This window comes from Panulirus ornatus, chromosome 12 (genome assembly GCF_036320965.1).
Source record: "Panulirus ornatus isolate Po-2019 chromosome 12, ASM3632096v1, whole genome shotgun sequence".
NCBI classification, from domain to species: Eukaryota; Metazoa; Arthropoda; class Malacostraca; order Decapoda; family Palinuridae; genus Panulirus; species Panulirus ornatus.
In genome coordinates, this window is record NC_092235.1 from 27653108 (window position 1) to 27678873 (window position 25766).

Sequence of the window (25766 nt, forward strand, 5' to 3'; positions counted from 1 at the left end):
ATGACAGCTAGAGACTGAGTGTGAACAAATGGGGCCTTTGTTGTCTTTTCCTAGCGCTACCTCGCACACATGAGGGGGGAGGAGGATGTTATTCTGTGTGTGGCAAGGTGGCGATGGGAATAAATAAAGGCAGACAGTATGAATTTTGTACATGTGTATATATGTATATTTCTGTGTGTGTATATATATGTGTATATTGAGAGGTATAGGTATGTATATTTGCATGTGTGGATGTGTATGTATATACATTTGTTTGGGGGTGGGTTGGGCCATTTCTTTTGTCTGTTTCCTTGCGCTACCTGGCAAACACGGGAGACAGCGACAAAGCAAAATAATTTAGATAAATAAATATATTTATTTTCATTTATGATTTCCACCAGACCTATTTTCAACAAAGGGTCCTGGTGTTATCCAATACAACTTTGCAGAGGCTCTTGTAGCCCAAGACTGTGCTATTTATAGTAACATGGAAACGTGGATTCCTTTGGAGTATGCATGTACGTATGCATGGGTGCATCATAATTTGATATGTATGGATTGATGGAATATTTTACCATCTTCCAAATACTGTTTTAGTTGCATTGGGATGAGTAGGTGGATAGGTTGTATAAGTGTGTGTGCATGGATGTGTGTTTCACTGTGCTCATATATACTCTGTTGAGAAAGCAGCAATTATATGATGATTCTGAGAAGTGAAAATCTGTATCACATGTCATACGAATGCCAAATCGAACTACTTCCACAATTTTGATTTTTATGTCGAGTGGCTCAGTGAACAATACCATGACAGAGCCTGGTTTGGTTCTCTTTATAGATGGGTGGTATCTTTGGAAGTGGTGGCAGTGTGGTTGTCGCCGCAGGTGGCAGTAGGATGGGACCTGCTGGTGGCGCAATGTCGGTAGGTGATGTGAAGAACGTGGCCAGCATGAAGACACGACTTTCCTGCCAGCTTTGTGGTCGCATGTTTGGTCAGATGGAAGATTTACGTCGCCATTTCCGCACTCATACAGGGGAAAAACCATACACGTGTCCCTACTGTCCTTATCGTGCTGCAGTGAAGAGCAGTGTCATTAGACATGCTAGAACTATCCATGGTGCTACTGCAAACACGCAGAGCAAGCTAGGTGTTTGAAGTAAACAGCATGGCGGTTAGATATTTTTAAGGAGTTGGTTCCTCGGTAGTGGGATTTGAGTTGATTTGTGATGTGTTAGGTATAAATAGTTTTGCAGAAATTGTGGAAGATTTGTGTAGATAAAGTTTATGGTAACTTTGACAGCAACACACACACACACACACACACACACACACACACACACACACACACACACACACACACACTAAAGAACTGTGGTGTTGCACTGAAGCACGGTGTACTTTGTGAATAATAGAGAAAAAGAGCTGATGTTTTAGATGAAATTTCATATATATATATATATATATATATATATATATATATATATATATATATATATATATATATATATATATAAAATTCCCCTTCCGTACAAGTTTAGTTGAAATGAATACACAATTTATACATGTGTATGAATAGTACTTAGAATGTCAGAAAACTTTTTGGAATGTTCACATGTCTTAAGCTTTCAATGGGAATTATATGGCCCGTATACTACTGCATAGACAGAAGGAAGTGTCGTTCTCAGGCCCAAATTCTTTTGTAATTTTTTTTTAGTCGATTTCTAATTTCTCTTCTGTATTAAAGGTAGAGCATACATGTGTTTGCTAACAGTAAGTGACTTTCCTATATTTGAATTAAGTGAAAGAATCTGGGTCTAAGAGTGGCACTCCCTCTCTTTTAGGGTGCAGCGGGCGTAGGCGTGGGGATCTTGGGCGCCCGGCTGGCCAGAATAGGCGGAAGTGTGGGAACTGGTGTACACCGTGGAAGTGTTCTCGACTGCTTGGTGTGTGGGCGGGGTTTCGGACGTCTGGAAGATCTACGTCGACATGTGCGCACACACACAGGGGAGAAGCCATATACTTGTCCCTTGTGCACCTTTAGAGCTGCTGTCATGAGCAGTGTGTACCGTCACATGCGTACTGTGCATAATATTGACACTCGTGCAATGCAAAGCCTAAATGTTTCTCATCTCCCTACTTGACAGCATTTTTAGGCTCAAGTGATTGACAGACAGTCCTCCTGTGCTGTCTAAGTAGACCTTTGGCTGTGTAATTAAATAAGCACAAAATGATTAGTAATATTTGCATGGGGAAACCAACATCACCACTTTCATTCTTTGACCATGACATGCATTGAAAAAGATATACTTGTAAGTGAAAGATTTTGTATGCTGGTTACATTAGATGGTCCACAACAAATTAATTTACATGATATATACATGCATGTATGGTAATAGTTCTTAGAAGACTTTATTTTCACATTTATTTGTACTTTGGCAAGCAAGACTTTTGTAACTTGTCAATTATGTTGCGACATACCTACATTGATATTGATATTCATCGACATTGAGAGGATGTTACGTTCATATTCCACATAACGTTTTCCGTTGTGATATAAGCTTACATGAAATTTGAAGTTTTTTTTGATAAACTACAGAACTTTGTAGTGTTAAGTGTTTTACATAATGCACGAGGAGCAAGCACAGTAGTTGAGAATAAGGTGAGAATCAGTATACTAAGGCAGGTGTTCTGCTTCAGGGGCAGGGTGTTGCAGCGGTGGATGAGTGTCGACTGCCGCTGCCTGCATTCCTCTCCCATCTGGGACTTCATGGTGCTCCTGTTCTGCCCCAGGCCCCACCCTTGCTAGATGCAGATGTGGGGGATTTGGAGATGGGTTGGCGGAAACATGTTTGCAGTGTCTGTGGTCGTGGATTCCGTCTGGCCAACGACTTGAGGCGACATGTGCGGATCCACACTGGGGAAAAGCCCTTCCTCTGTCCTCACTGTCCTTACCGTGCCTCTCAGAAGCAATCAGTCAATCGACATATTCGTACTGTTCATGCTGATCTCTTTCTTGAAGAATCACCTCAAGACTTGTCAACTCCACAGTTGCCTCATGTAACCTTACATGGGGACATGGAAAGCCCCTCACATGGTAGAATGGATAAAGTCTAATATGAGTATGTATAGAGCATATCATCAGGTAATGGAAAACAGCTCACACTGACCAGACAAACTTGGGGAAAGTGTTGCTAATACATAGAACATAACTCAGGATTATACATGAATTGATATGTTGATTGTATTACCCATGACTTGTTTGAAAAAAACACGTCAGTCAGGAGCATTTTCAAATGTAAGTGTAGTTCAGAATAAATTGAATCATGTTTCTGGAAGGGTGAAAATAAAGAGTCTTTTTGATTGTTGAACAAAACATAAAGTAATGAAGAAATGTAAAACAGATTAATCCTAAATAGAAAAAGTAATTCTATTTTATATTATAAAGCTTTCTTAATTTTTATTATTTCAGATTTGCAAAAAAGAGTAACCAAGATTTGTATTACATAATGATATGAATTGTATGTCTAATCATTGGTTTGTAAAGCAAAACAGGTAACATCATGTTCATAATTCTTTCATGGGTCCAAGGTGATGACTATTTGTTATGATGAGTGTCAGTTTTTAATTTATAATATTTGTTGCATATTGTCAGCTTAATTATGTGAAGTAGTAATCAGTAAGTTTCAGAAGGGAGGCATAAAGAATTGCAAGTAAGTGATCATTGTGACCTACTATAAAAAGTGATCAGCTTGGTCTTATGTAGAGCATAATCATTGTGGCTCTTTGTAAAAAGTCATTACATAGTTATACTAAGAATGCTGATTTCACATGTATAGAACACGATCATTGATATCAGGCAACAACATGATCTTTATAGCATGTTCATTGTTGTACAGGGTGATGAGTGTGGTCCTATGTAGAAAAGGACAATTTTATTAGGAAGGGTATCTTTACTGTACTGGCCACCCCTCAAGGATGGAGTTCCCAGGAATGATGCATCAGAGATATAGATAGATATAGATAATTAGAAGTTTACCACACCTTCACTGAAACTATAACAAGTGCAGATGTCACACTTTGCCATATTGATGGTCAAGATTTTTCCCATCATCCTCAGATGTATAGAATATAAAAATGCTATTGACTGTGTTTGCTGAGGTATACACTGAAGATTGGGAAATGTGTAAACAGGTTCCTGTCAGGCGATTGGGATTGTACTCATGAAAAATATCAATTTAAGCTGGACTTGTTTTATAGTGTTATAGGTGTTATATATGTAATGAGTTGGGGCATTTTGTAACAAGATTTTTCCCAGTTGCATGATTGAGAAGGAATTGAAAGGAGCTAGCAGATTCTTAGCTTCAAATGCTGTGAACCTTATGTAAATAAAACCCTGCCATAATCTAATGTTTTCTTATACCTCTGTAAGATGTCCCTGATGATGTAGGCATGAGAAGGCACGTAGCTTAATTCTTACAGCCTGTAAAATGATTAGTGGTAAGCATAAAGGAGTTTATGGGATGGCGTTGTTAGTGATATTTGTATTTCTAACTTTTGGGGAGTGATCACTTATGGAGAGTGTAATACTTCATATTTTTCCTGCTGAAATTTCATAATCTTGCATAACAGAGCTAATTAATTATCTGGTCAGACATTTATGATTCACTAATTTCTTTTTCATTAAAAACATAACCCACTAGGACCCAGTTTCCAGGGCTGTCTGCAGCTCTAAGGCTGCATTACAATCAGTATCAGGGAAGTGTTGAATTTCTGTGTAATAGGTCCTGGATGCAATTGTACTTTTTTTGTGAGACACCCTTACCAAAGGTGAATTTTCATTCGTGGTGTAACCTCATGCAAGTGGACTGTGGCAGCCCCTAATTCATAGCAGAATCTCTTATTTATTGAAGAGGCATGAATTACATGAAGATTATGATAACAAGAAGCCTTGGCACCTTAGGAGAGACCCTTGTTCATTCATAGGTAGAGACATTAAAAAGTCTAAGGCAGACCCTGATGGTTCATGATGTCATTATTACTATCACTAATCAAAAAAAGAGGAATTCAGGGGAGACATACAATATGGAAGACCTTATCTCAGAGGAAGACGTATCATCAAAGTATTGATAACTCGTGAGGAGACTGTGATATGAACAGACAGGTAACTGATCATCAAGATCCAAATACATTACTATCAATGATTCTGGAGAAATTAAGGTCTTCTATAATATGTTCACAAATAATCAGGAGTTTTCAGGTATCAGCATGGTCTCCCCAGGAGTTATGAAGGCTTACTCAAGAGCTGTAAACTCCTGTTAGTTGAATATTACATGTAGATTGTCTGGATCTCCAAATATCAAGGTTAGAGCGATGGTGACTTTGATGATTCATTAGGAGACTCATCAACCTACGTGGAAGATGTACTCTTATGGGAACTGACTACTCAAGAAAAAACTTATATTCAAGGAGAGACTTCAGTTTCACTCTGGGTACCCATGCCATGCTATATGTCTCCCTTATGTGGGTTTTGAAGGCCTTTCGTCCCTGCATCTCAGTACTCCGTCAGGCTGTTATTTTCCTCTGCCCAGTCAGGCTTTTAAAAATCATGACCGTTGGACATATATAACCACCAAATTTGGGCTTGTATGGTATACTTTGTAGATACTTGTTGAGGCCAATTTTATGTCTTGCTTTGTCCACCTCTTTAGTTCATCCATCCTTGATCTGCACTTACATCTACAACTTTATTATCCTAATTTGATTTTTTTTTCATGTTTTTCAGACTAATTTTACCCACTCATATTTCACTTCCATAAGTTATGCTGCATTGAAGGTAACACATGTTTTATGGGACACCCTTCTTGTTAGATTTTCTCACGTGTTCTTTTTTTTTTCTATTATTGCTGCAGTTAATGTATATGATGATTTTGAGACCAGGATAATTAGTGTTTTCTACTACTTGAACTTGTTGCACCATTGCAGTAAGTTCAATATGAGAGAGTATTAAACAACTGAGGACCAAACTTATTTTGTATAATGGTTGCAACTGTTAGAATCTTTGTTGACTGTACAATAGAAAAAATTGAAAAAGGCCTGAAGAGTATTGAAGTAGTATCTGCTTGTTAGACCTTGATAATCAGTAGCAAGATCAAGGTTATTCAAGAAGAGGTCTTGATGATTGATGGGTAGGCCTTGATCACATGTAGGGAGATAACAAAGTTCTAAGTCTTGCATAACATACTTGTAAGTCTAAAGATGTCATTCTCAGGACAAATTGACTTCATTTAATCATGATGAAAGTAATTTACACTAATGGGTCTCATCATGTTCTCATGCTCTTTTTACATTATTTAGTTTGTGATGAAATTTTGCTAGGGACAGTCATTTAGATAACTTGAAGGCAGTTGATTAGACACTTACAAACAGAGTGTCTTATGTGACTTTGCCAGGTACACTTTTTTGAGCCTGAGAGGTAAGCTGGAGACACAGCCCTCATCTTGTGCAGTGGTTGCAAGGCCTGAGATTGATGTTCACTTCACTGATGCAAGTTTAGGCTTCAGACTAATGAACATTATATATATTGTAGAAAAGTTCAAATTCTTAACATTTAGTTCAACCTTCACCTCAGAAATTGTAAACCGAGTAACCTACAAGAATTAAGGGGGAAATTGTAGATATTGGTCATGTGGAATAAACCATGGAGGCCTCACAAATACTAAGTCTTTTTGTATTTCATCTTTATGTTATTATTATTATTACCCTCAGACCAATTTTTATGAGACTTTTTTAAAGGCTGCAATGCTACCTGTAGCAGGGAAATTCAGACTCCTTTGAAGTGAGAAGCTTTTAGTTGAGACTTTACTCCCTGTAATATGGCCTCACCAAAAGTTATTTTTAACTTGCAGAGTAATGTCAAACAGGCAGAGTGAAGAGGTTCCAGGTGAACTTGAACATAGGTCTGCAGCAGGGATGTTTGAAATCTGTTTGAGTTGTTTATGGATGGGATGATGAGGGAGGTAATGCAAGGGTCTTTGGAGAAAGGGGAAGTGTACAGTCTACAGGGGTAGAGGGTAGCCTGGGACGTTAGTCAGTTGTTATCTGCTTATGACACCTGCACTCGTGACATTTAAGTGGTAAACTACTAAAGCTGGTGACTGAGTGTAGGAGAATGTGTGAAAGGAGGAAGTTGAGAGTAAATGTGAATAAAGGTGAAATTTGAATTTAAATGTGTGGAGGGACAGGTTATTTGAGTTTGATTTTGAATAGAGAACTTCTTTTTGATGAATGAGAGTGTATTAGATATCTGGTTGGGACGTAGCAGCAAATGGAATCATGGAAGTGAATCATAGGTCCAGTGGGGGGTTTGAAGGTTCTGGGAGCACTGAGGAGTATGTGAAAAGAGAAGTCACTTTCTGGAAGGGTGAAATTAGTCATGTTTGAAGATTTAGTAAGACCTAAAGATGTTTGGATGTGAGGTGTGGACTATAGATGAGAATGTGCAGAGAAGGGTGGATGTGTTGGAAATGAAATGTTTGAGGACAATATTTGGTGTGGGTTTTTAACTGCAGCACCTCATCCTCCCACAATTTTGAATCCCTACAAAGGGGGCAGTGTTTCGAATGAGAGGGAAATCCCTGGGTAAACATTGTTAAGGAATCAGTTGGTGCCACTTTCATCAAAATCTGTTCTCTAGAATGGGGGAGACACCTGCAACATCCTAGAGTAATTTACAAACATCCTAGTGCTTTGTACATGATAAACATACATCTAGCATTTGTTTAGACCTATGAGCTTTATTTAGTTTGTAATTCAATGTACGAAGTACTACAACTTGAATAGAATTATTAAAGTGAACTAAACTTACTTTATAGTCAGCTGTGCAATTGTCCAGCATTGACAAGAAACTTGGTGTGTCTTGTCAGCGGTAAGGAAGCATTTTTGTTTTATGTGTACTGCAGCACTGGAATGTGAGCACTGTGTTGTCTGATTTCACTGTTTAAATATCATTATGCTTTACAAGGCTTATTTAGTATATAATGTTATGTAACACCACATTTCCCCTAAACCCTCCAACCATAAGATAATATTGAAAGAAAACATATGGCAAAAAAAATTCTTTATTCAGGGAGCAGTGGATTCATAAAGATGAGACAATCCTAAACTTAGAAAATGTTTATCTTCCTGATAAATAACCTTCTTTTAACATTTTTGTTCCTTGCATGACAAGGGACGAAAAGGGTAAAAGAAGGTGCAAATGATAAACCTGCTCTGGGTCCAGACATATGAATTGGTTAAAACACTGCACAGGCAAGAACTGCTTTAGAGTGAAATAATAGGATAAGTTTGTCAAAATCTGTATGCTTTGATTTACATGAATTTCCAAGCCATTCTCGTAAATCTACCTGAGGCAGGTGCTCTTTTGAAGCAGTCAGGAAGCTGGCCTCATCCATTGATGTAGACAACAGGTTATGAAGTGCTGTAATGTGTGCAGAGTGGTTAGGGCAGTTGAATAGGTGTCTTCATTATGGTTTTTACATCGTAGACATGAATGGTCTTGGGATATGTTACAATTGTGTTTGTAGTATTGTATTAATGGATGATGTCCAGAGCATAAGCAGGAATGTGCAATTAATGTTTGTCTAGGAGTGTGCTTTCTGATGTATGTATTTCTGGTGGGTTAGGGTTTAAGACTGAGATTGGAGGTCAATTGCTTAATGCTTCTTGTTACTTCAGGACGTATGTGTTTTGTCAGTTTTATATTAGTTGAGGGTGGTGGTATATGTCTGTCTGTGATTACTGTTTGCGTGTTAAGGGAAGTGAGTTTTATACTCATGTTGCCCTGTCTCTTAAAGTCTCTTAAATTCATATGTATGTCGCATGTCTTTACACCTGTGTGCACTCACTTACACACACACACACACTCACAGGCACACACATGTTTTCCCTTGTGGTTTATGCATATATATATATATTTACTTATTTTATTTATTTTGCTTTGTCGCTGTCTCCCGTGTTTGCAAGGTAGCGCAAGGAAACAGATGAAAGAAATGGCCCAACCCACCCCCATACACATGTATATACATACACTTCCACACACGCAAGTATACATACCTATACATCTCAATGTACACATATATATACACACACAGATATATACATATATAGACATGTACATAATTCATACTGTCTGCCTTTATTTATTCCCATCGCCACCTCGCCACACATGGAATAACATCCCCCTCCCCCCTCATGTGTGCGAGGTAGTGCTAGGCAAAGACAACAAAGGCCCCATTTGTTCACACTCAGTCTCTAGCTGTCATGTAATAATGCCCGAAACCACAGCTCCCTTTCCACATCCAGGCCCCACAGAACTTTCCATGGTTCACCCCAGACGCTTCACATGCCCTGATTCAATCCATTGACAGCATGTCGACCCCAGTATACCACATCGATCCAATTCACTCTATTCCTTGCCCGCCTTTCACCCTCCTGCATGTTCAGGCCCCGATCACTCAAAATCTTTTTCACTCCATCTTTCCACCTCCAATTTGGTGTCACTTCTCCTCGTTCCCTCCACCTCCGACACATATATCCTGTTGGTCAATCTTTCCTCACTCATTCTCTCGCATGTGCCCAAACCATTTTAAAACACCCTTTTCTGCTCTCTCAACCACGCTCTTTTTATTTCCACACATCTCTCTTACCCTTACATTACTTACTCGATCAAACCACCTCACACCACATATTGTCCTCAAACATCTCATTTCCAGCACATCCACCCTCCTGCGCACAACTCTATCCATTGCCCACGCCTCGCAACCATACAACATTGTTGGAACCACTATTCCTTCAAACATACCCATTTTTGCTTTCCGAGATAATGTTCTCGACTTCCAAACATTCTTCAAGGCTCCCAGGATTTTTGCCCCCTCCCCCACCCTATGATTCACTTCCGCTTCCATGGTTCCATCTGCTGCCAGATCCACTCCCATATATCTAAAACACTTTACTTCCTCCAGTTTTTCTCCATTCAAACTTACCTCCCAATTGACTTGACCCTCAACCCTACTGTACCTAATAACCTTGCTCTTATTCACATTTACTCTTAACTTTCTTCTTTCACACACTTTACCAAACTCAGTCACCAGCTTCTGCAGTTTCTCACATGAATCAGCCACCAGCGCTGTATCATCAGCGAACAACAACTGACTCACTTCCCAAGCTCTCTCATCCCCAACAGACTTCATACTTGCCCCTCTTTCCAAAACTCTTGCGTTTACCTCCCTGACAACCCCATCCATAAACAAATTAAACAACCATGGAGACATCACACACCCCTGCCGCAAACCTACATTCACTGAGAACCAATCACTTTCCTCTCTTCCTACACGTACACATGCCTTACATCCTGGATGTAAGGCATGTGTACGTGTAGGGTAAACCATGGAAAGCTGTGTAGGTATGTATATTTGCGTGTGTGGACGTATGTATATACATGTGTATGGGGGTGGGTTGGGCCATTTCTTTCGTCTGTTTCCTTGCGCTACCTCGCAAACGCGGGAGACAGCGACAAAGCAAAAAAAAAAAAAAAAGAAAATATATATATCTATATATATATATATATATATATATATATATATATATATATATATATATATATATTGACAAAGAGGATATATGTGTCAGAGGTGGAGGGAACGAGGAGAAGTGAGACACCAAATTGGAGGTGGAAAGCTGGAGTAAAAAAGATTTTGAGTGATCGGGGCCTGAACATGCAGGAGGGTGAAAGGTGTGCAAGGAATAGAGTGAATTGGAACGATGTGGTATACTGGGGTCGACATGCTGTCAATGGATTGAACCAGGGCATATGAAGCATCTGGGGTAAACCATTGAAAGTTCTGTGGGGCCTGGATGTGGAAAGGGAGCTGTGGTTTCGGTGCATTATACATGACAGCAAGAGACTGAGTGTGAACGAATGTGGCCTTTGTTGTCTTTTCCTAGCACTACCTCGCACACATGCAGGGGGAGGGGGGCTGTTCATGTGTGGCAGGGTGGTGATGGGAATGAATAAAGGCAGACTATGAATTATGTACATGTGTATATATGTATATGTCTGTGTGTGTATATATATGTATACGTTGAGATGTTTAGGTATGTATATTTGCGTGTGTGGACGTGTATGTATATACATGTGTATGTGGGTGGGTTGGGCCATTCTTTCGACTGTTTCCTTGCGCTACCTCGCTAACGCGGGAGACAGCGACAAAGCAAAATAAAATATATATATATATCCCTGGGTATAGAGGAGAAAGAGTACTTCCCACGTATTTCCCATATGTCATAGAAGGCGACAAAAAGGGGAGGGAGCAGGGAACTGGAAATCCTCCCCTCTTGTTTTTAATTTTCCAAAAGAAGGAACACAGAAGGAGGTCAAGTGAGGATATTCTCTAATGCTGTCCTCTGTTCTTGGCACTACCTCGCTAACATGGGAAATGATGAATATGTATGAAAGTAATATAAATACATATATTTCATACATATTCGCCATTTCCCGCATTAGCGAGGTATCGTTAAGAACAGAGGACTGAGCCTTAGAGGGGATATCCTCACTTGACCCCCTTCTCTGTTCCTTCTTTTGGAAAATTAAAAACGGGAGGGGAGGATTTCCAGCCCCCCATACAATAAACCATCAATTTAAGGGATTTCGGACTTAACGGACAGGGCAATTGATAATATATTGATAATTGATTATTTGAAATGAAAATCAAATGCAGCACCATGCACCTTTTATATTGCACCTGTTTTTGGTATTGTGGGGTATACTTGCTTTGTTTCAGGCTCAGTTTGCCTCGAGCTACCATGCAGTCAGGTCGTATACAGAGAATTGTGTCTTTTGATAATTTTGCAATCCTTTTAATTCAAGATGGCATCAAGAGATCGAGGAGTTAAAAGAAATTATATGAACAATATGTTGTGTTACTGTATATTGTATTAAAAAGTGGCCCACAGGTTACATTCTCAATTTAACAGACTTTTGGCATTAATGGACAATCCCTCCCCAGGATTAGTGTGTTGAATCGAGGCTTTGCTGGATCTTGATAGGGAGCTGTGGTTTTGGTCCATTACACACGACAGCTAGAGACAGAGTGAACAATTTTTTTTTTTTTTTTTTTTTTTTTTTTTTTTTTTTTTTTGCTGAGGCAGGGAGTGGCAATATGTATTTCAGAGGCAATATATGTTTCAGAGGTGGAGGGAAGGAGGAAGAGCGGGAGTAGGAGAGAATGAGTGGGGAAAGATTGACAAAAAGGGTATGTGTTTTAGAGGTGGAGGGAAGGAGGAGAAGCAGGAGACCAAATTGGAGGTGGAAGGATGGAGTGAAAAAGATTTTGAGCAATCGGGGCCTGAACATACAGGAGGATGAAATGCGTGCAAGGAATAGAGTGAGTTGGAACGATATGGTTGACGTGCTGTCATTGGATTTAACCAGGGCATTTGCAGCGTATGGGGTAAACCATGGAAAGGTCTATAGGTCCTGGATGTGGAAAGGGAGCTGTGGTTTTGGCACATTACACATGACAGCTAGAGGCTGAGTGTGAACAAATGTGGCCTTTTTTCTCTGTTCCTAGTGCTCCCTCAGTGGAGGGGGAATGCTATTTCATGTGTGGCGGGGTTGCAAACGGAATGGATGAAGGCACTAAGTATGGACATGTACATGTGTATTTATGTATATATATATATGTATATGTTGAAATGTATATATATATATGTATATGTGCGTGTGTGGGGATTTATGTATATACATATGTATGTGGGTGGGTTGGGCTGTTTCTCATCTGTTTCCTTGTGCTACCTCGATAATGCAGGAGATGGTGGTTAAGTATAATAATAACAATAATATACATCTCTGTGTGTTTGTCTATATATATATATATATATATATATATATATATATATATATATATATATATATATATGGGAACTTCAGTGAAGGGGGCTAATGGGGAGGCGATAACAAGTAGTGGTGATGTGAGAAGGAAATGGAGTGAGTATTTTGAAGGTTTGTTGAATGTGTTTGATGATAGAGTGGCAGATATAGGGCGTTTTGATCGAGGTGGTGTGCAAAGTGAGAGGGTTAGGGAAAATGATTTGGTAAACAGAGAAGAGGTAGTAAAAGCTTTGCGGAAGATGAAAGCCGGCAAGGCAGCAGGTTTGGATGGTATTGCAGTGGAATTTATTAAAAAAGGGGATGACTGTATTGTTGACTGGTTGGTAAGGTTATTTAATGTATGTATGATTCATGGTGAGGTGCCTGAGGATTGGCAGAATGCGTGCATAGTGCCATTGTACAAAGGCAAAGGGGATAAGAGTGAGTGCTCAAATTACAGAGGTATAAGTTTGTTGAGTATTCCTGGTAAAGTATATGGGAGGGTATTGATTGAGAGGGTGAAGGCATGTACAGAGCATCAGATTGGGGAAGAGCAGTGTGGTTTCAGAAGTGGTAGAGGATGTGTGGATCAGGTGTTTGCTTTGAAGAATATATGTGAGAAATACTTAGAAAAGCAAATGGATTTGTATGTAGCATTTATGGATCTGGAGAAGGCATATGATAGAGTTGGTAGAGATGCTCTGTGGAAGGTACTAAGAATATATGGTGTGGGAGGCAAGTTGTTAGAAGCAGTGAAAAGTTTTTATCGAGGATGTAAGGCATGTGGACGTGTAGGAAGAGAGGAAAGTGATTGGATCTCAGTGAACGTAGGTTTGCGGCAGGGGTGTGTGATGTCTCCATGGTTGTTTAATTTGTTTATGGATGGGGTTGTTAGGGAGGTGAAATGCAAGAGTTTTGGAAAGAGGGGCAAGTATGAAGTCTGTTGTGGATGAGAGAGCTTGGGAAGTGAGTCAGTTGTTGTTCGCTGATGATACAGCGCTGATGGCTGATTCATGTGAGAAACTGCAGAAGCTGGTGACTGAGTTTGGTAAAGTGTGTGAAAGAAGAAAGTTAAGAGTAAGTGTGAATAAGAGCAAGGTTATTAGGTACAGTAAGGTAGAGGGTCAAGTCATTTGGGAGGTAAGTTTGAATGGAGAAAAACTGGAGGAAGTAAAGTGTTTTAGATATCTGGGAGTGGATCTGGCAGCGGATGGAACCATGGAAGCGGAAGTGAATCATAGGGTGGGGGAGGGGGCGAAAATTCTGGTAGCCTTGAAGAATGTGTGGAAGTTGAGAACATTATCTCGGAAAGCAAAAATGGGCTATGGATAGAGTTGTGCGCAGGAGGGTGGATGTGCTGGAAATGAGATGTTTGAGGACAATGTGTGGTGTGAGGTGGTTTGATCGAGTAAGTAATGTAAGGGTAAGAGAGATGTGTGGAAATAAAAAGAGCGTGGTTGAGAGAGCAGAAGAGGGTGTTTTGAAATGGTTTGGGCACATAGAGAGAATGAGCAAGGAAAGATTGACCAAGAGGATATATGTGTCGGAGGTGAAGGGAACGAGAAGTGGGAGACCAAATTGAAGGTGGAAAGATTGAGTGAAAAAGATTTTGAGTGATCAGGGCCTGAACATGCAGGAGGGTGAAAGGAGGGCAAGGAATAGAGTGAATTGGATCGATGTGGTATACCGGGGTTGACGTGCTGTCAATGGATTGAATCAGGGCATGTGAAGCGTCTGGGGTAAACCATGGAAAGTTGTGTAGGGCCTGGATGTGGAAAGGGAGGTGTGGGGTCGGGCATTATTGCATTACAGCTAGAGACTGAGTGTGAACGAATGGGGCCTTTGTTGTCTTTTCCTAGTGCTACCTCGCACACATGAGGGGGGAGGGGGATGTTATTCCATGTGTGGCGAGGTGGCGATGGGAATGAATAAAGGCAGACAGTGTGAATTGTGTGCATGTGTATATATGTATGTGTCTGTGTGTGTGTATATATATGTGTACATTGAGATGTATAGGTATGTATATTTGCGTGTGTGGACGTGTATGTATATACATGTGTATGTTGGTGGGTTGGGCCATTTCTTTCGTCTGTTTCCTTGCGCTACCTCACAAACGCGGGAGACCGACAAAGCAAAATAAATAAGATATATATATATATATATATATATATATATATATATATATATATATATCCCTGGGGATAGGGGAGAAAGAATACTTCCCACGTATTCCCTGCGTGTCGTAGAAGGCGACTAAAATGGGAGGGAGCGGGGGGCTGGAAATCCTCCCCTCTCGTTTTTTTTTTAATTTTCCAAAAGAAGGAACAGAGAATTGGGCCAGGTGAGGGTTTCCCTCAAGGCCCAGTCCTCTGTTCTTAACGCTACCTCGCTAATGCGGGAAATGGCGAATAGTTTGAAAGAAAGAAAAAGATATATATATGTATATATATATATATATATATATATATATATATATATATATATATATATATATATATATATATATATATTTATTTTGCTTTGTCGCTGTCTCCCACGTGTGCGAGGTAGCGCAAGGAAACAGACGAAAGAAATGGCCCAACCCACCCCCATACACAATGTATATATATTTTTTTTTATTATAAACATATATATATATATATATATATATATATATATATATATATATATATATATATATATATATATATATACATATATATATATATATATGTGGAGGCAAAGGTGAAGATTTGTATGGGTTTTCAGAAAAGAAGAGTGAATGTTGGGGTGAAGAGGGTGGTGAGAGTAAGTGAGCTTGGGAAGGAGACCTGTGTGAGGAAGTACCAGGAGAGACTGAGTACAGAATGGAAAAAGGTGAGAACAATGGAAGTAAGGGGAGTGGGGGAGGAATGGGATGTATTTAGGGAATCAGTGATGGATTGCGCAAAAGATGCTTGTGGCATGAGAAGAGTGGGAGATGGGTTGATTAGAAAGGGTAGTGAGTGGTGGGATGAAGAAGTAAGAGTATTAGTGAAAGAGAAGAGAGAGGCATTTGGACGATTTTTGCAGGGAAAAAATGCAATTGAGTGGGAGATGTATAAAAGAAAGAGACAGGAGGTCAAGAGAAAGGTGCAAGAGGTGAAAAAAAGGGCAAATGAGAGTTGGGGTGAGAGAGTATCATTAAATTTTAGGGAGAATAAAAAGATGTTCTGGAAGGAGGTAAATAAAGTGCGTAAGACAAGGGAGCAAATGGGAACTTCAGTGAAGGGTGCAAATGGGGAGGTGATAACAAGTAGTGGTGATGTGAGAAGGAGATGGAGTGAGTATTTTGAAGGTTTGTTGAATGTGTTTGATGATAGAGTGGCAGATATAGGATGTTTTGGTCGAGGTGGTGTGCAAAGTGAGAGGGTTGGGGAAAATGATTTGGTAAACAGAGAAGAGGTAGTGAAAGCTTTGCGGAAGATGAAAGCCGGCAAGGCAGCAGGTTTGGATGGTATTGCAGTGGAATTTATTAAAAAAGGGGTTGACTGTATTGTTGACTGGTTGGTAAGGTTATTTAATGTATGTATGACTCATGGTGAGGTGCCTGAGGATTGGCGGAATGCGTGCATAGTGCCATTGTACAAAGGCAAAGGGGATAAGAGTGAGTGCTCAAATTACAGAGGTATAAGTTTGTTGAGTATTCCTGGTAAAGTATATGGGAGGGTATTGATTGAGAGGGTGAAGGCATGTACAGAGCATCAGATTGGGGAAGAGCAGGGTGGTTTCAGAAGTGGTAGAGGATGTGTGGATCAGGTGTTTGCTTTGAAGAATGTATGTGAGAAATACTTAGAAAAGCAAATGGATTTGTATGTAGCATTTATGGATCTGGAGAAGGCATATGATAGAGTTAATTGAGATGCTCTGTGGAAGGTATTAAGAATATATGGTGTGGGAGGAAAGTTGTTAGAAGCAGTGAAAAGTTTTTATCGAGGATGTAAGGCATGTGTACGTGTAGGAAGAGAGGAAAGTGATTGGTTCTCAGTGAATGTAGGTTTGCGGCAGGGGTGTGTGATGTCTCCATGGTTGTTTAATTTGTTTATGGATGGGGTTGTTAGGGAGGTAAATGCAAGAGTTTTGGAAAGAGGGGCAAGTATGAAGTCTGTTGTGGATGAGAGAGCTTGGGAAGTGAGTCAGTTGTTGTTCGCTGATGATACAGCGCTGGTGGCTGATTCATGTGAGAAACTGCAGAAGCTGGTGACTGAGTTTGGTAAAGTGTGTGGAAGAAGAAAGTTAAGAGTAAATGTGAATAAGAGCAAGGTTATTAGGTACAGTAGGGTTGAGGGTCAAGTCAATTGGGAGGTGAGTTTGAATGGAGAAAAACTGGAGGAAGTGAAGTGTTTTAGATATCTGGGAGTGGATCTGGCAGCGGATGGAACCTTGGAAGCGGAAGTGGATCATAGGGTGGGGGAGGGGGCGAAAATTCTGGGGGCCTTGAAGAATGTGTGGAAGTCGAGAACATTATCTCGGAAAGCAAAAATGGGTATGTTTGAAGGAATAGTGATTCCAACAATGTTGTATGGTTGCGAGGCGTGGGCTATGGATAGAGTAGTGCGCAGGAGGATGGATGTGCTAGAAATGAGATGTTTGAGGACAATGTGTGGTGTGAGGTGGTTTGATCGAGTGAGTAACGTAAGGGTAAGAGAGATGTGTGGAAATAAAAAGAGCGTGGTTGAGAGAGCAGAAGAGGGTGTTTAGAAGTGGTTTGGGCACATGGAGAGAATGAGTGAGGAAAGATTGACCAAGAGGATATATGTGTCGGAGGTGGAGGGAACGAGGAGAAGAGGGAGACCAAATTGGAGGTGGAAAGATGGAGTGAAAAAGATTTTGTGTGATCGGGGCCTGAACATGCAGGAGGGTGAAAGGAGGGCAAGGAATAGAGTGAATTGGAGCGATGTGGTATACCGGGGTTGACGTGCTGTCAGTGGATTGAATCAAGGCATGTGAAGCGGCTGGGGTAAACCATGGAAAGCTGTGTAGGTGTGTATATTTGCGTGTGTGGACGTATGTATATACATGTGTATGGGGGTGGGTTGGGCCATTTCTTTCGTCTGTTTCCTTGCGCTACCTCGCAAACGCGGGAGACAGCGACAAAGTATAATATATAATATATATAATGTAATATATATATATATATATATATATATATATATATATATATATATTATATTATATTATATTATATTATATAGGTTATTAGGTACAGTAGGGTTGAGGGTCAAGTCAATTGGGAGGTAAGTTTGAATGGAGCAAAACTGGAGGAAGTAAAGTGTTTTAGATATCTGGGAGTGGATCTGGCAGCGGATGGAACCATGGAAGCGGAAGTAGATCATAGGTTGGGGGAGGGGGCGAAAATCCTGGGAGCCTTGAAGAATGTGTGGAAGTCGAGAACATTATCTCGAAAAGCAAAAATGGGTATGTTTGAGGGAATAGTGGTTCCAACAATGTTGTATGGTTGCGAGGCGTGGGCTATGGATAGAGTTGTGCGCAGGAGGATGGATGTGCTGGAAATGAGATGTTTGAGGACAATGTGTGGTGTGAGGTGGTTTGATCGAGTAAGTAACGTAAGGGTAAGAGAGATGTATGGAAATAAAAAGAGCATGGTTGAGAGAGCAGAAGAGGGTGTTTTGAAATGGTTTGGGCACATGGAGAGAAAGAGTGAGGAAAGATTGACCAAGAGGATATATGTGTCGGAGGTGGAGGGAACGAGAAGTGGGAGACCAAATTGGAGGTGGAAAGATGGAGTGAAAAAAATTTTGTGTGATCGGGGCCTGAACATGCAGGAGGGTGAAAGGAGGGCAAGGAATAGAGTGAATTGGATCGATGTGGTATACCGGGGTTGACGTGCTGTCAGTGGATTGAATCAGGGCATGTGAAGTGTCTGGGATAAACCATGGAAAGCTGTGTAGGTATGTATATTTGTGTGTGTGGACGTATGTATATACATGTGTATGGGGGTGGGTTGGGCCATTTCTTTCATCTGTTTCCTTGCGCTACCTCGCAAACGCGGGAGACAGCGACAAAGCAAAAAAAATATATATATATATATATATATATATATATATATATATATATATATATATATATATTAAAAAAGGGGGTGACTGTATTATTGACTGGTTGGTAAGGTTATTTAATGTATGTATGACTCATGGTGAGGTGCCTGAGGATTGGGGGAATGCGTGCATAGTGCCATTGTACAAAGGCAAAGGGGATAAGGGTGAGTGCTCAAATTTCAGAGGTATAAGTTTGTTGAGTATTCCTGGTAAATTATATGGGAGGGTATTGATTGAGAGGGTGAAGGCATGTACAGAGCATCAGATTGGGGAAGAGCAGTATGGTTTCAGAAGTGGTAGAGGATGTGTGGATCAGGTGTTTGCTTTGAAGAATGTATGTGAGAAATACTTAGAAAAGCAAATGGATTTGTATGTAGCATTTATGGATCTGGAGAAGGCATATGATAGAGTTGATAGAGATGCTCTGTGGAAGGTATTAAGAATATATGGTGTGGGAGGCAAGTTGTTAGAAGCAGTGAAAAGTTTTTATCGAGGATGTAAGGCATGTGTACGTGTAGGAAGAGAGAAAAGTGATTGGTTCTCAGTGAATGTAGGTTTGCGGCAGGGGTGTGTGATGTCTCCATGGTTGTTTAATTTGTTTATGGATGGGGTTGTTAGGGAGGTGAATGCAAGAGTTTTGGAAAGAGGGGCAAGTATGAAGTCTGTTGTGGATTAGAGAGCTTGGGAAGTGAGTCAGTTGTTGTTCGCTGATGATACAGCGCTGGTGACTGATTCATGTGAGAAACTGCAGAAGCTGGTGACTGAGTTTGGTAAATTGTGTGAAAGAAGAAAGTTAAGAGTAAATGTGAATAAGAGCAAGGTTATTAGGTACAGTAGGGTTGAGGGTGAAGTCAATTGGGAGGTAAGTTTGAGTGGAAAAAAACTGGAGGAAGTAAAGTGTTTTAGATATCTGGGAGTGGATCTGGCAGCGGATGGAACCATGGAAGCGGAAGTGGATCATAGGGTGGGGGAGGGGGCGAAAATCCTGGTAGCCTTGAAGAATGTGTGGAAGTCGAGAACATTATCTCGGAAAGCAAAAATTGGTTTGTTTGAAGGAATAGTGGTTCCAACAATGTTGTATGGTTGCGAGGTGTGGGCTATGGATAGAGTTGTGCGCAGGAGGGTGGATATGCTGGAAATGAGATGTTTGAGGACAAAGTGTGGTGTGAGGTGGTTTGATCGAGTAAGTAACGTAAGGGTAAGAGAGATGTGTGGAAATAAAAAGAGCGTGGTTGAGAGAGCAGAAGAGGGTGTTTTGAAATGGTTTGGGCACTTGGAGAGAATGAGTGAGGAAAGATTGACCAAGAGGATATATGTGTCGGAGGTGGAGGGAACGAGGAGAAGTGGGAGACCAAATTGGAGGTGGAAAGATGGAGTGAAAAAGATTTTGTGTGATCGGGGCCTGAACATGCAGGAGGGTGAAAGGAGGGCAAGGAATAGAGTGAATTGGATCGATGTGGTATACCAGGGTTGACGTGCTGTCAGTGGATTGAATCAGGGCATGTGAAGCGTCTGGGGTAAACCATGGAAAGCTGTGTAGGTATGTATATGTGCGTGTGTGGACGTGTATGTATATACATGTGTATGGGGGTGGGTTGGGCCATTTCTTTCGTCTGTTTCCTTATGCTGCCTCGCAAACGCGTGAGACAGCGACAAAGCAAAAAAAAAATATATATATATATATATATATATATATTATCCTCGGGAATAGGGGAGAAAGAATACTTCCCACATATTCCCTGCGTGTCATAGAAGGCGACTAAAAGGGTTGGGAGCGGGGGTCTGGAAATCCTCCCATCTCGTTGTTAATTTTGTTTTAATTTTCCAAAAGAAGGAACAGAGAAGGGGGCCAGGTGAGGATATTCCCTCAGAGGCCCAGTCCTCTGATCTTAATGCTACCTTGCTAACGTGGGAAATGGCAAATAGTTTGAAAGAAAAGAATATATATATATATATATATATGTGTGTGTGTATGTATATGCTGATATGTATATGTACGTATATGTGCGTATGTGGGCATTTGTGTATATATATGTGTATGTAAGTGGATGGCCGTTCTTCGTCTGTTTACTGGCACTACGTCGCTTATGCTGGAAACAGCGAGTATGTATAATAGATATAAGAATATTTTGTAAACAAATTAAAGCATTAAGAAGTACTTCATGAGCAAATTGATGTGATGAATATATCTTGAAAGGTTGAAAGAGCGAGATAGGATTTAAAGAAAATGATGGTAATCTATGCTAAGCAAAAAATGATTAAAGTTATAAAGAAAACATACTGGTAATGTATCATTAAGGCACATACATAGTTATTAGATATACAAAATTACCAAAGAATGTACTGAAAATAAATACCAAAATATGGAGAGCCCAGCTTTAAAACTAAAATGACCTTTCAGGATTCTGTCAGAAGAAATATGAATTTTGCTTTGAGCAACTTCATAAGTATTTAGGAAATTTTGATGTGGTTGAAATCAGTTCTAGATGAATCAAGAATATATAATTATGTAATTCTAGTAGCAGTAGAGAGAATAAGTATTATCCATCAAATGCTTATCATTGGCCCTGCCATTCTGGCAAAATCTTGTCATAGGTTTTTTTTTTTTTATATACTTTGTCGCTGTCTCCCGCGTTTGCGAGGTAGCGCAAGGAAAGCAGACGAAAGAAATGGCCCCCCCCCCCATACACATGTATATACATACGTCCACACACGCAAATATACATACCTACACAGCTTTCCATGGTTTACCCCAGACGCTTCACATGCCTTGATTCAATCCACTGACAGCACGTCAACCCCGGTATACCACATCGCTCCAATTCACTCTATTCCTTGCCCTCCTTTCACCCTCCTGTATGTTCAGGCCCCGATCACACAAAATCTTTTTCACTCCATCTTTCCACCTCCAATTTGGTCTCCCTCTTCACCTAGCTCCCTCCACCTCCGACACATAGGTATTCTGTGTTAATCTTCTTATTAGGGAAGGTAATGAGATGTTAACTCTTCAAGAATACCATGGGACATATTGAAAATAGATAGAAAATATATGACAGCCCAATCAGGAAGCATGAATGTTTATTGTGTGTACATTTAGGAGAATTAAGAAATGCATGGAACAGCTGTGGAAACATTTAAAAGAAAGTTTGGTATATTAAGAGAAAGTTTCGTATATGGTTGAAGTCAGTTCCAGATGAACCAAGAATTGATAATTATGTAATGTAGGTGGGAGCTGAGAAGAACAGTCTTACACTTAAAGCAAGATGGTGAGTGCTTTGCACTAGCCCAATCAATTTGGCTTAATCTTGTTGCAGCTGTCCTCTCTCTTTCATGAAGATAGACAGCGTAATTCAAGAAGCAAGACGTCATGAGTGCTTTGCACTAGCTCAACCATTACGGCAAAATCTCACAGCTACTTATAGGTATCTCTCTATCTCTCTTATCAAGGATAATGACATAAATAAGGCCAAAATGGATTTGTACCAGGACAAAAGTATGTACTCCCAATTATTTTTCATCAAAATAACATATGAGGAAGATTGTTGCAAGGAAAGAGAATAAATACTTTTTCTCAATTTTGCAGATGCATAAAATAATAGCAAACCACAGAATTTGGTAGAGGAAGTAGTTGAGCATAACATTAAGGGTAAGAAAGAAAAATGGATAAAAAAGTTCTTAACTAACAAAAAGTTCAAAGTAGCAGCGAACAGAATCATGTCAGATGATAATGTCCTACCCAGGGTACCACAACGAATCGTCTTCGCCTCATTTTTCTTTATGATAATGATGAGATATCAACAGACTACAAAAAACAGAGTAAGAAGTTTTGCTGACGATAACAGACTAACAAGGATTGCAAAAAGAACTACAAATGGGCAGGAGTGAACCTGATGGAATTTCATGAAGATAGATTTGAGAAAATAAGTTGTGGAATGAGTAAGAACACTGCAGTTGCACCATATGAAGGCCCAACATAGAAAATTATGAGAAATTTGACATGTGAAATATTTAAGTGTCACCATAAATGAAAAACTAGAATTCGGAGAACAATGAGAAGATAGCATTTTTTATCCAAGAAAATGAGTGCAATGATTTTGAAAACTTCCACTGCAAGAGAGTAAACTGTTGATGAAAATGTTTAATGTATACATGAAAAGCAAGATTGATTGCTGCTGTGTTGTATGGTCACAAACAAAACAAAGAGAAATAAATGGAATTAAGAATTGAAAGGATAGAAGCTATGAACTAAGATGAAAGGCTGAAAGAATGGAACAGTTTAGCTTAGAGAAGAAGAGAAAGATGTGGTAATCTATGCCTAACAACAAAGGCGTAAAGGAAATTGTATTGAACATGAAAGCTCTTAAGAAGGAAGATTCAAGGTTATTAGATTCACTAGAATGCCATGAACATACTGAAAATGAATAGACAAGAAAAAAAATTAAAGCCCAGTAAGTAAGTTGGAATGACTTTTCAGTACACTACCAGGAGAAATAGGGTTGCAGGGAATTGATAATAAACTTGTGTGGAATGACTGCAGAAACATTTAAAAGAAAACTTGATATCTGGTTGAAATCACTCCCAGATGAATCTGGATGTTGGTGGCAGCAAGATGGAACAGTATTATTCTTCAAGCAGGATGTTTGGTGAGCATTACATAGTAGGGAATGACTACAGAAACATTTAAAAGAAAACTTGATATCTGGTTGAAATCACTCCCAGATGAACCTGGATGTAGGTGGCAGCAAGATGGAACAATATTGTTCATCAAGCAAGATGTTTGGTGAGTGTTACATACAATCCCTGCTACCATAGCAAAATCTCAGGAACCTTCTGTCTCTCTATCTCTCTCACGTGTGCACGCTCGCTAAGAAAAAGGCTTATTCATTCAGCAAGACTTATGGTGAGCACTTTGCACCAGTCTTACCATCATGTCAAAATTTTTGGTCATAGGCACTAGTAGGTAGATAGGTCATTTTTTTTCTTTATTTTTCTTTTTTTTTTTTTTATAAATGATGATATTATAATTTCTCTGAATATCTAGGATTTTGTAATAATGTCCACACACTTTTTTGGGGGGCATTGTGTTGAATCAGTTTTTGCCAATTTGTTTTCTGAGACATACATCATTGTCATTAGGCATCAGATATTAGTTTAATCACTGCTGTTTCACTTTGTTACATTAGAAATATATTTGCATGTTATGCATGTCCGATATGTGTACATGTTCAGTGTTAAGCATAGCTGTATCTATCAAGCTGAGGTATATTGTAAACAGGAAGTATATGTGTCCGTTTAAGATATTCGAATTATAACTTTAGCATGGATATATCATTGGGAGAGGGCGTAACTAAGGGTGGCGTGTCTTGTTCTAGGCACGGTGGCTACGTCGGGAGCTGGTGTGTGGGCTGTGTGGACGCATCTTCCGCTCATCAATGGACCTGACACGTCACATCCGAACGCATACAGGGGAAAGACCCTTCCAGTGTCCACATTGCCCATACCGTGCTGCACACAAAAGTAATGTGCATCGACATGTCCGCACAAGACATGTCCAAAACTTTGTTCCGTTCCTCAGTCCTTGAACCGTCATACTGTGAAAGAAAAAGAATTGCGGAAAAAAGATGTATGAATGGCTTTATTGGGTAATTATGTGTTAATAGAAAATTTTTATGGAAATATTGTTAAGGTTATAGAATCCTTATTTAGAAGAAAAGACAAGCCCAAAAAAAGTAAACGGATTTTAGGAAAAAGCACTTTTGATAATTTGTTAAATTTATGGCGTGGGTGATGGTGGAGGTGAGGATGATCTGCGTGCTGGTGTGAGGCATTGGTTGACAGGCGGGTTGTCTGTTGCAGTGCGGGCCAGGGACGTTGACGGCGACTGGAGCGGAGACGACCCGATTGATGAGTTGCCCCCCACCTATCTGGTCGTCTAGGGAAGTGGTTGCTGGCTCCTCTACAGGTTGGACCATGGGCCAGGGCCGTACTGCTAGCTCCATTGTTGCAGAGCGACATTACCCGTGTCTCTACTGCCACTACAGTTCCCGATCACGTGTTGACCTGAACAAGCACATTAGGACACATACTGGCGAGAAGCCTTACAAGTGTCCATTCTGTGTCTACATGTCTGGTGACAAGAGTAACTTTCGTAGACATCTGTTAGGTGTCCACAAGATTAAATACACTGAGCTTCAGCCCAGGTCATCACAAAGCTCTGGTCTGTCCCCACAGTCTCCATCACAAACTCCTAAATTGGCCCCACAGCCATTGCCAACACAGCATCCCAAACCTTCCTCTCTTTCTTTACCAACACAACTTTCTAAGCTACCCTCTCAGTCTGTATCATCCCAAATACCCAAGCAGTCCCCTGTACCCTCATCACAACTCACTAGTCCCTCTCCACTCCCCTTATTACCACAGACCTCAAATACTTCTTCACAGCTCACTCCCTCCCAGTCACAACCAGCTGTGGCTTCCCACCCGCCTCAGCTTCTTGATTCACCTTTACTGTCCTACAGTGACTCCTCCTCTCACACATCTTAGATAGATTTATCTTGGTACACCCTCTTGATGATCTTTCCTTACCAACTTTACCTTCAAGGAACATCATACTGAAAGGCACATGTGCTTCCTAATATTCCGCCAGGAAATGAGATCACTGCCACTCCATTCTACATCAGAAAGGATTCCACAAAGAGAAAGTAAACGTGGAAATGTGTGTGATCCATGAGTATTCGTGGGCAGTTTGCTTGACGGATTGCAGTGCTGATGTGGTGGTTTCCTTGCA

The 25766-nt window shown here is 40.2% G+C and overlaps 1 protein-coding gene across 29 annotated transcripts in view; it reads left to right on the forward strand.

Annotated features, from left to right (window-relative positions):
* The window catches only part of LOC139751952 (uncharacterized), a 331514-nt gene that overhangs the window by 160343 nt on the left and 145405 nt on the right, over positions 1 to 25766 (forward strand). For 2 of the 29 annotated variants that reach the window (XM_071667678.1, XM_071667671.1), the window contains exon 5: positions 2675 to 4379. The exons of 22 other annotated variants lie outside the window; for them this stretch is intronic. In XM_071667678.1, the coding sequence (XP_071523779.1) occupies positions 2675 to 3091 (417 nt within the window). In that variant the 3' untranslated portion in view covers positions 3092 to 4379. Of the gene's footprint in view, positions 1 to 814; positions 899 to 1818; positions 4380 to 24351; positions 24497 to 24835; positions 25761 to 25766 lie in introns of those variants that run through there. 5 more of the 29 variants (XM_071667696.1, XM_071667666.1, XM_071667661.1 and 2 more) reach the window with 5 other exon arrangements.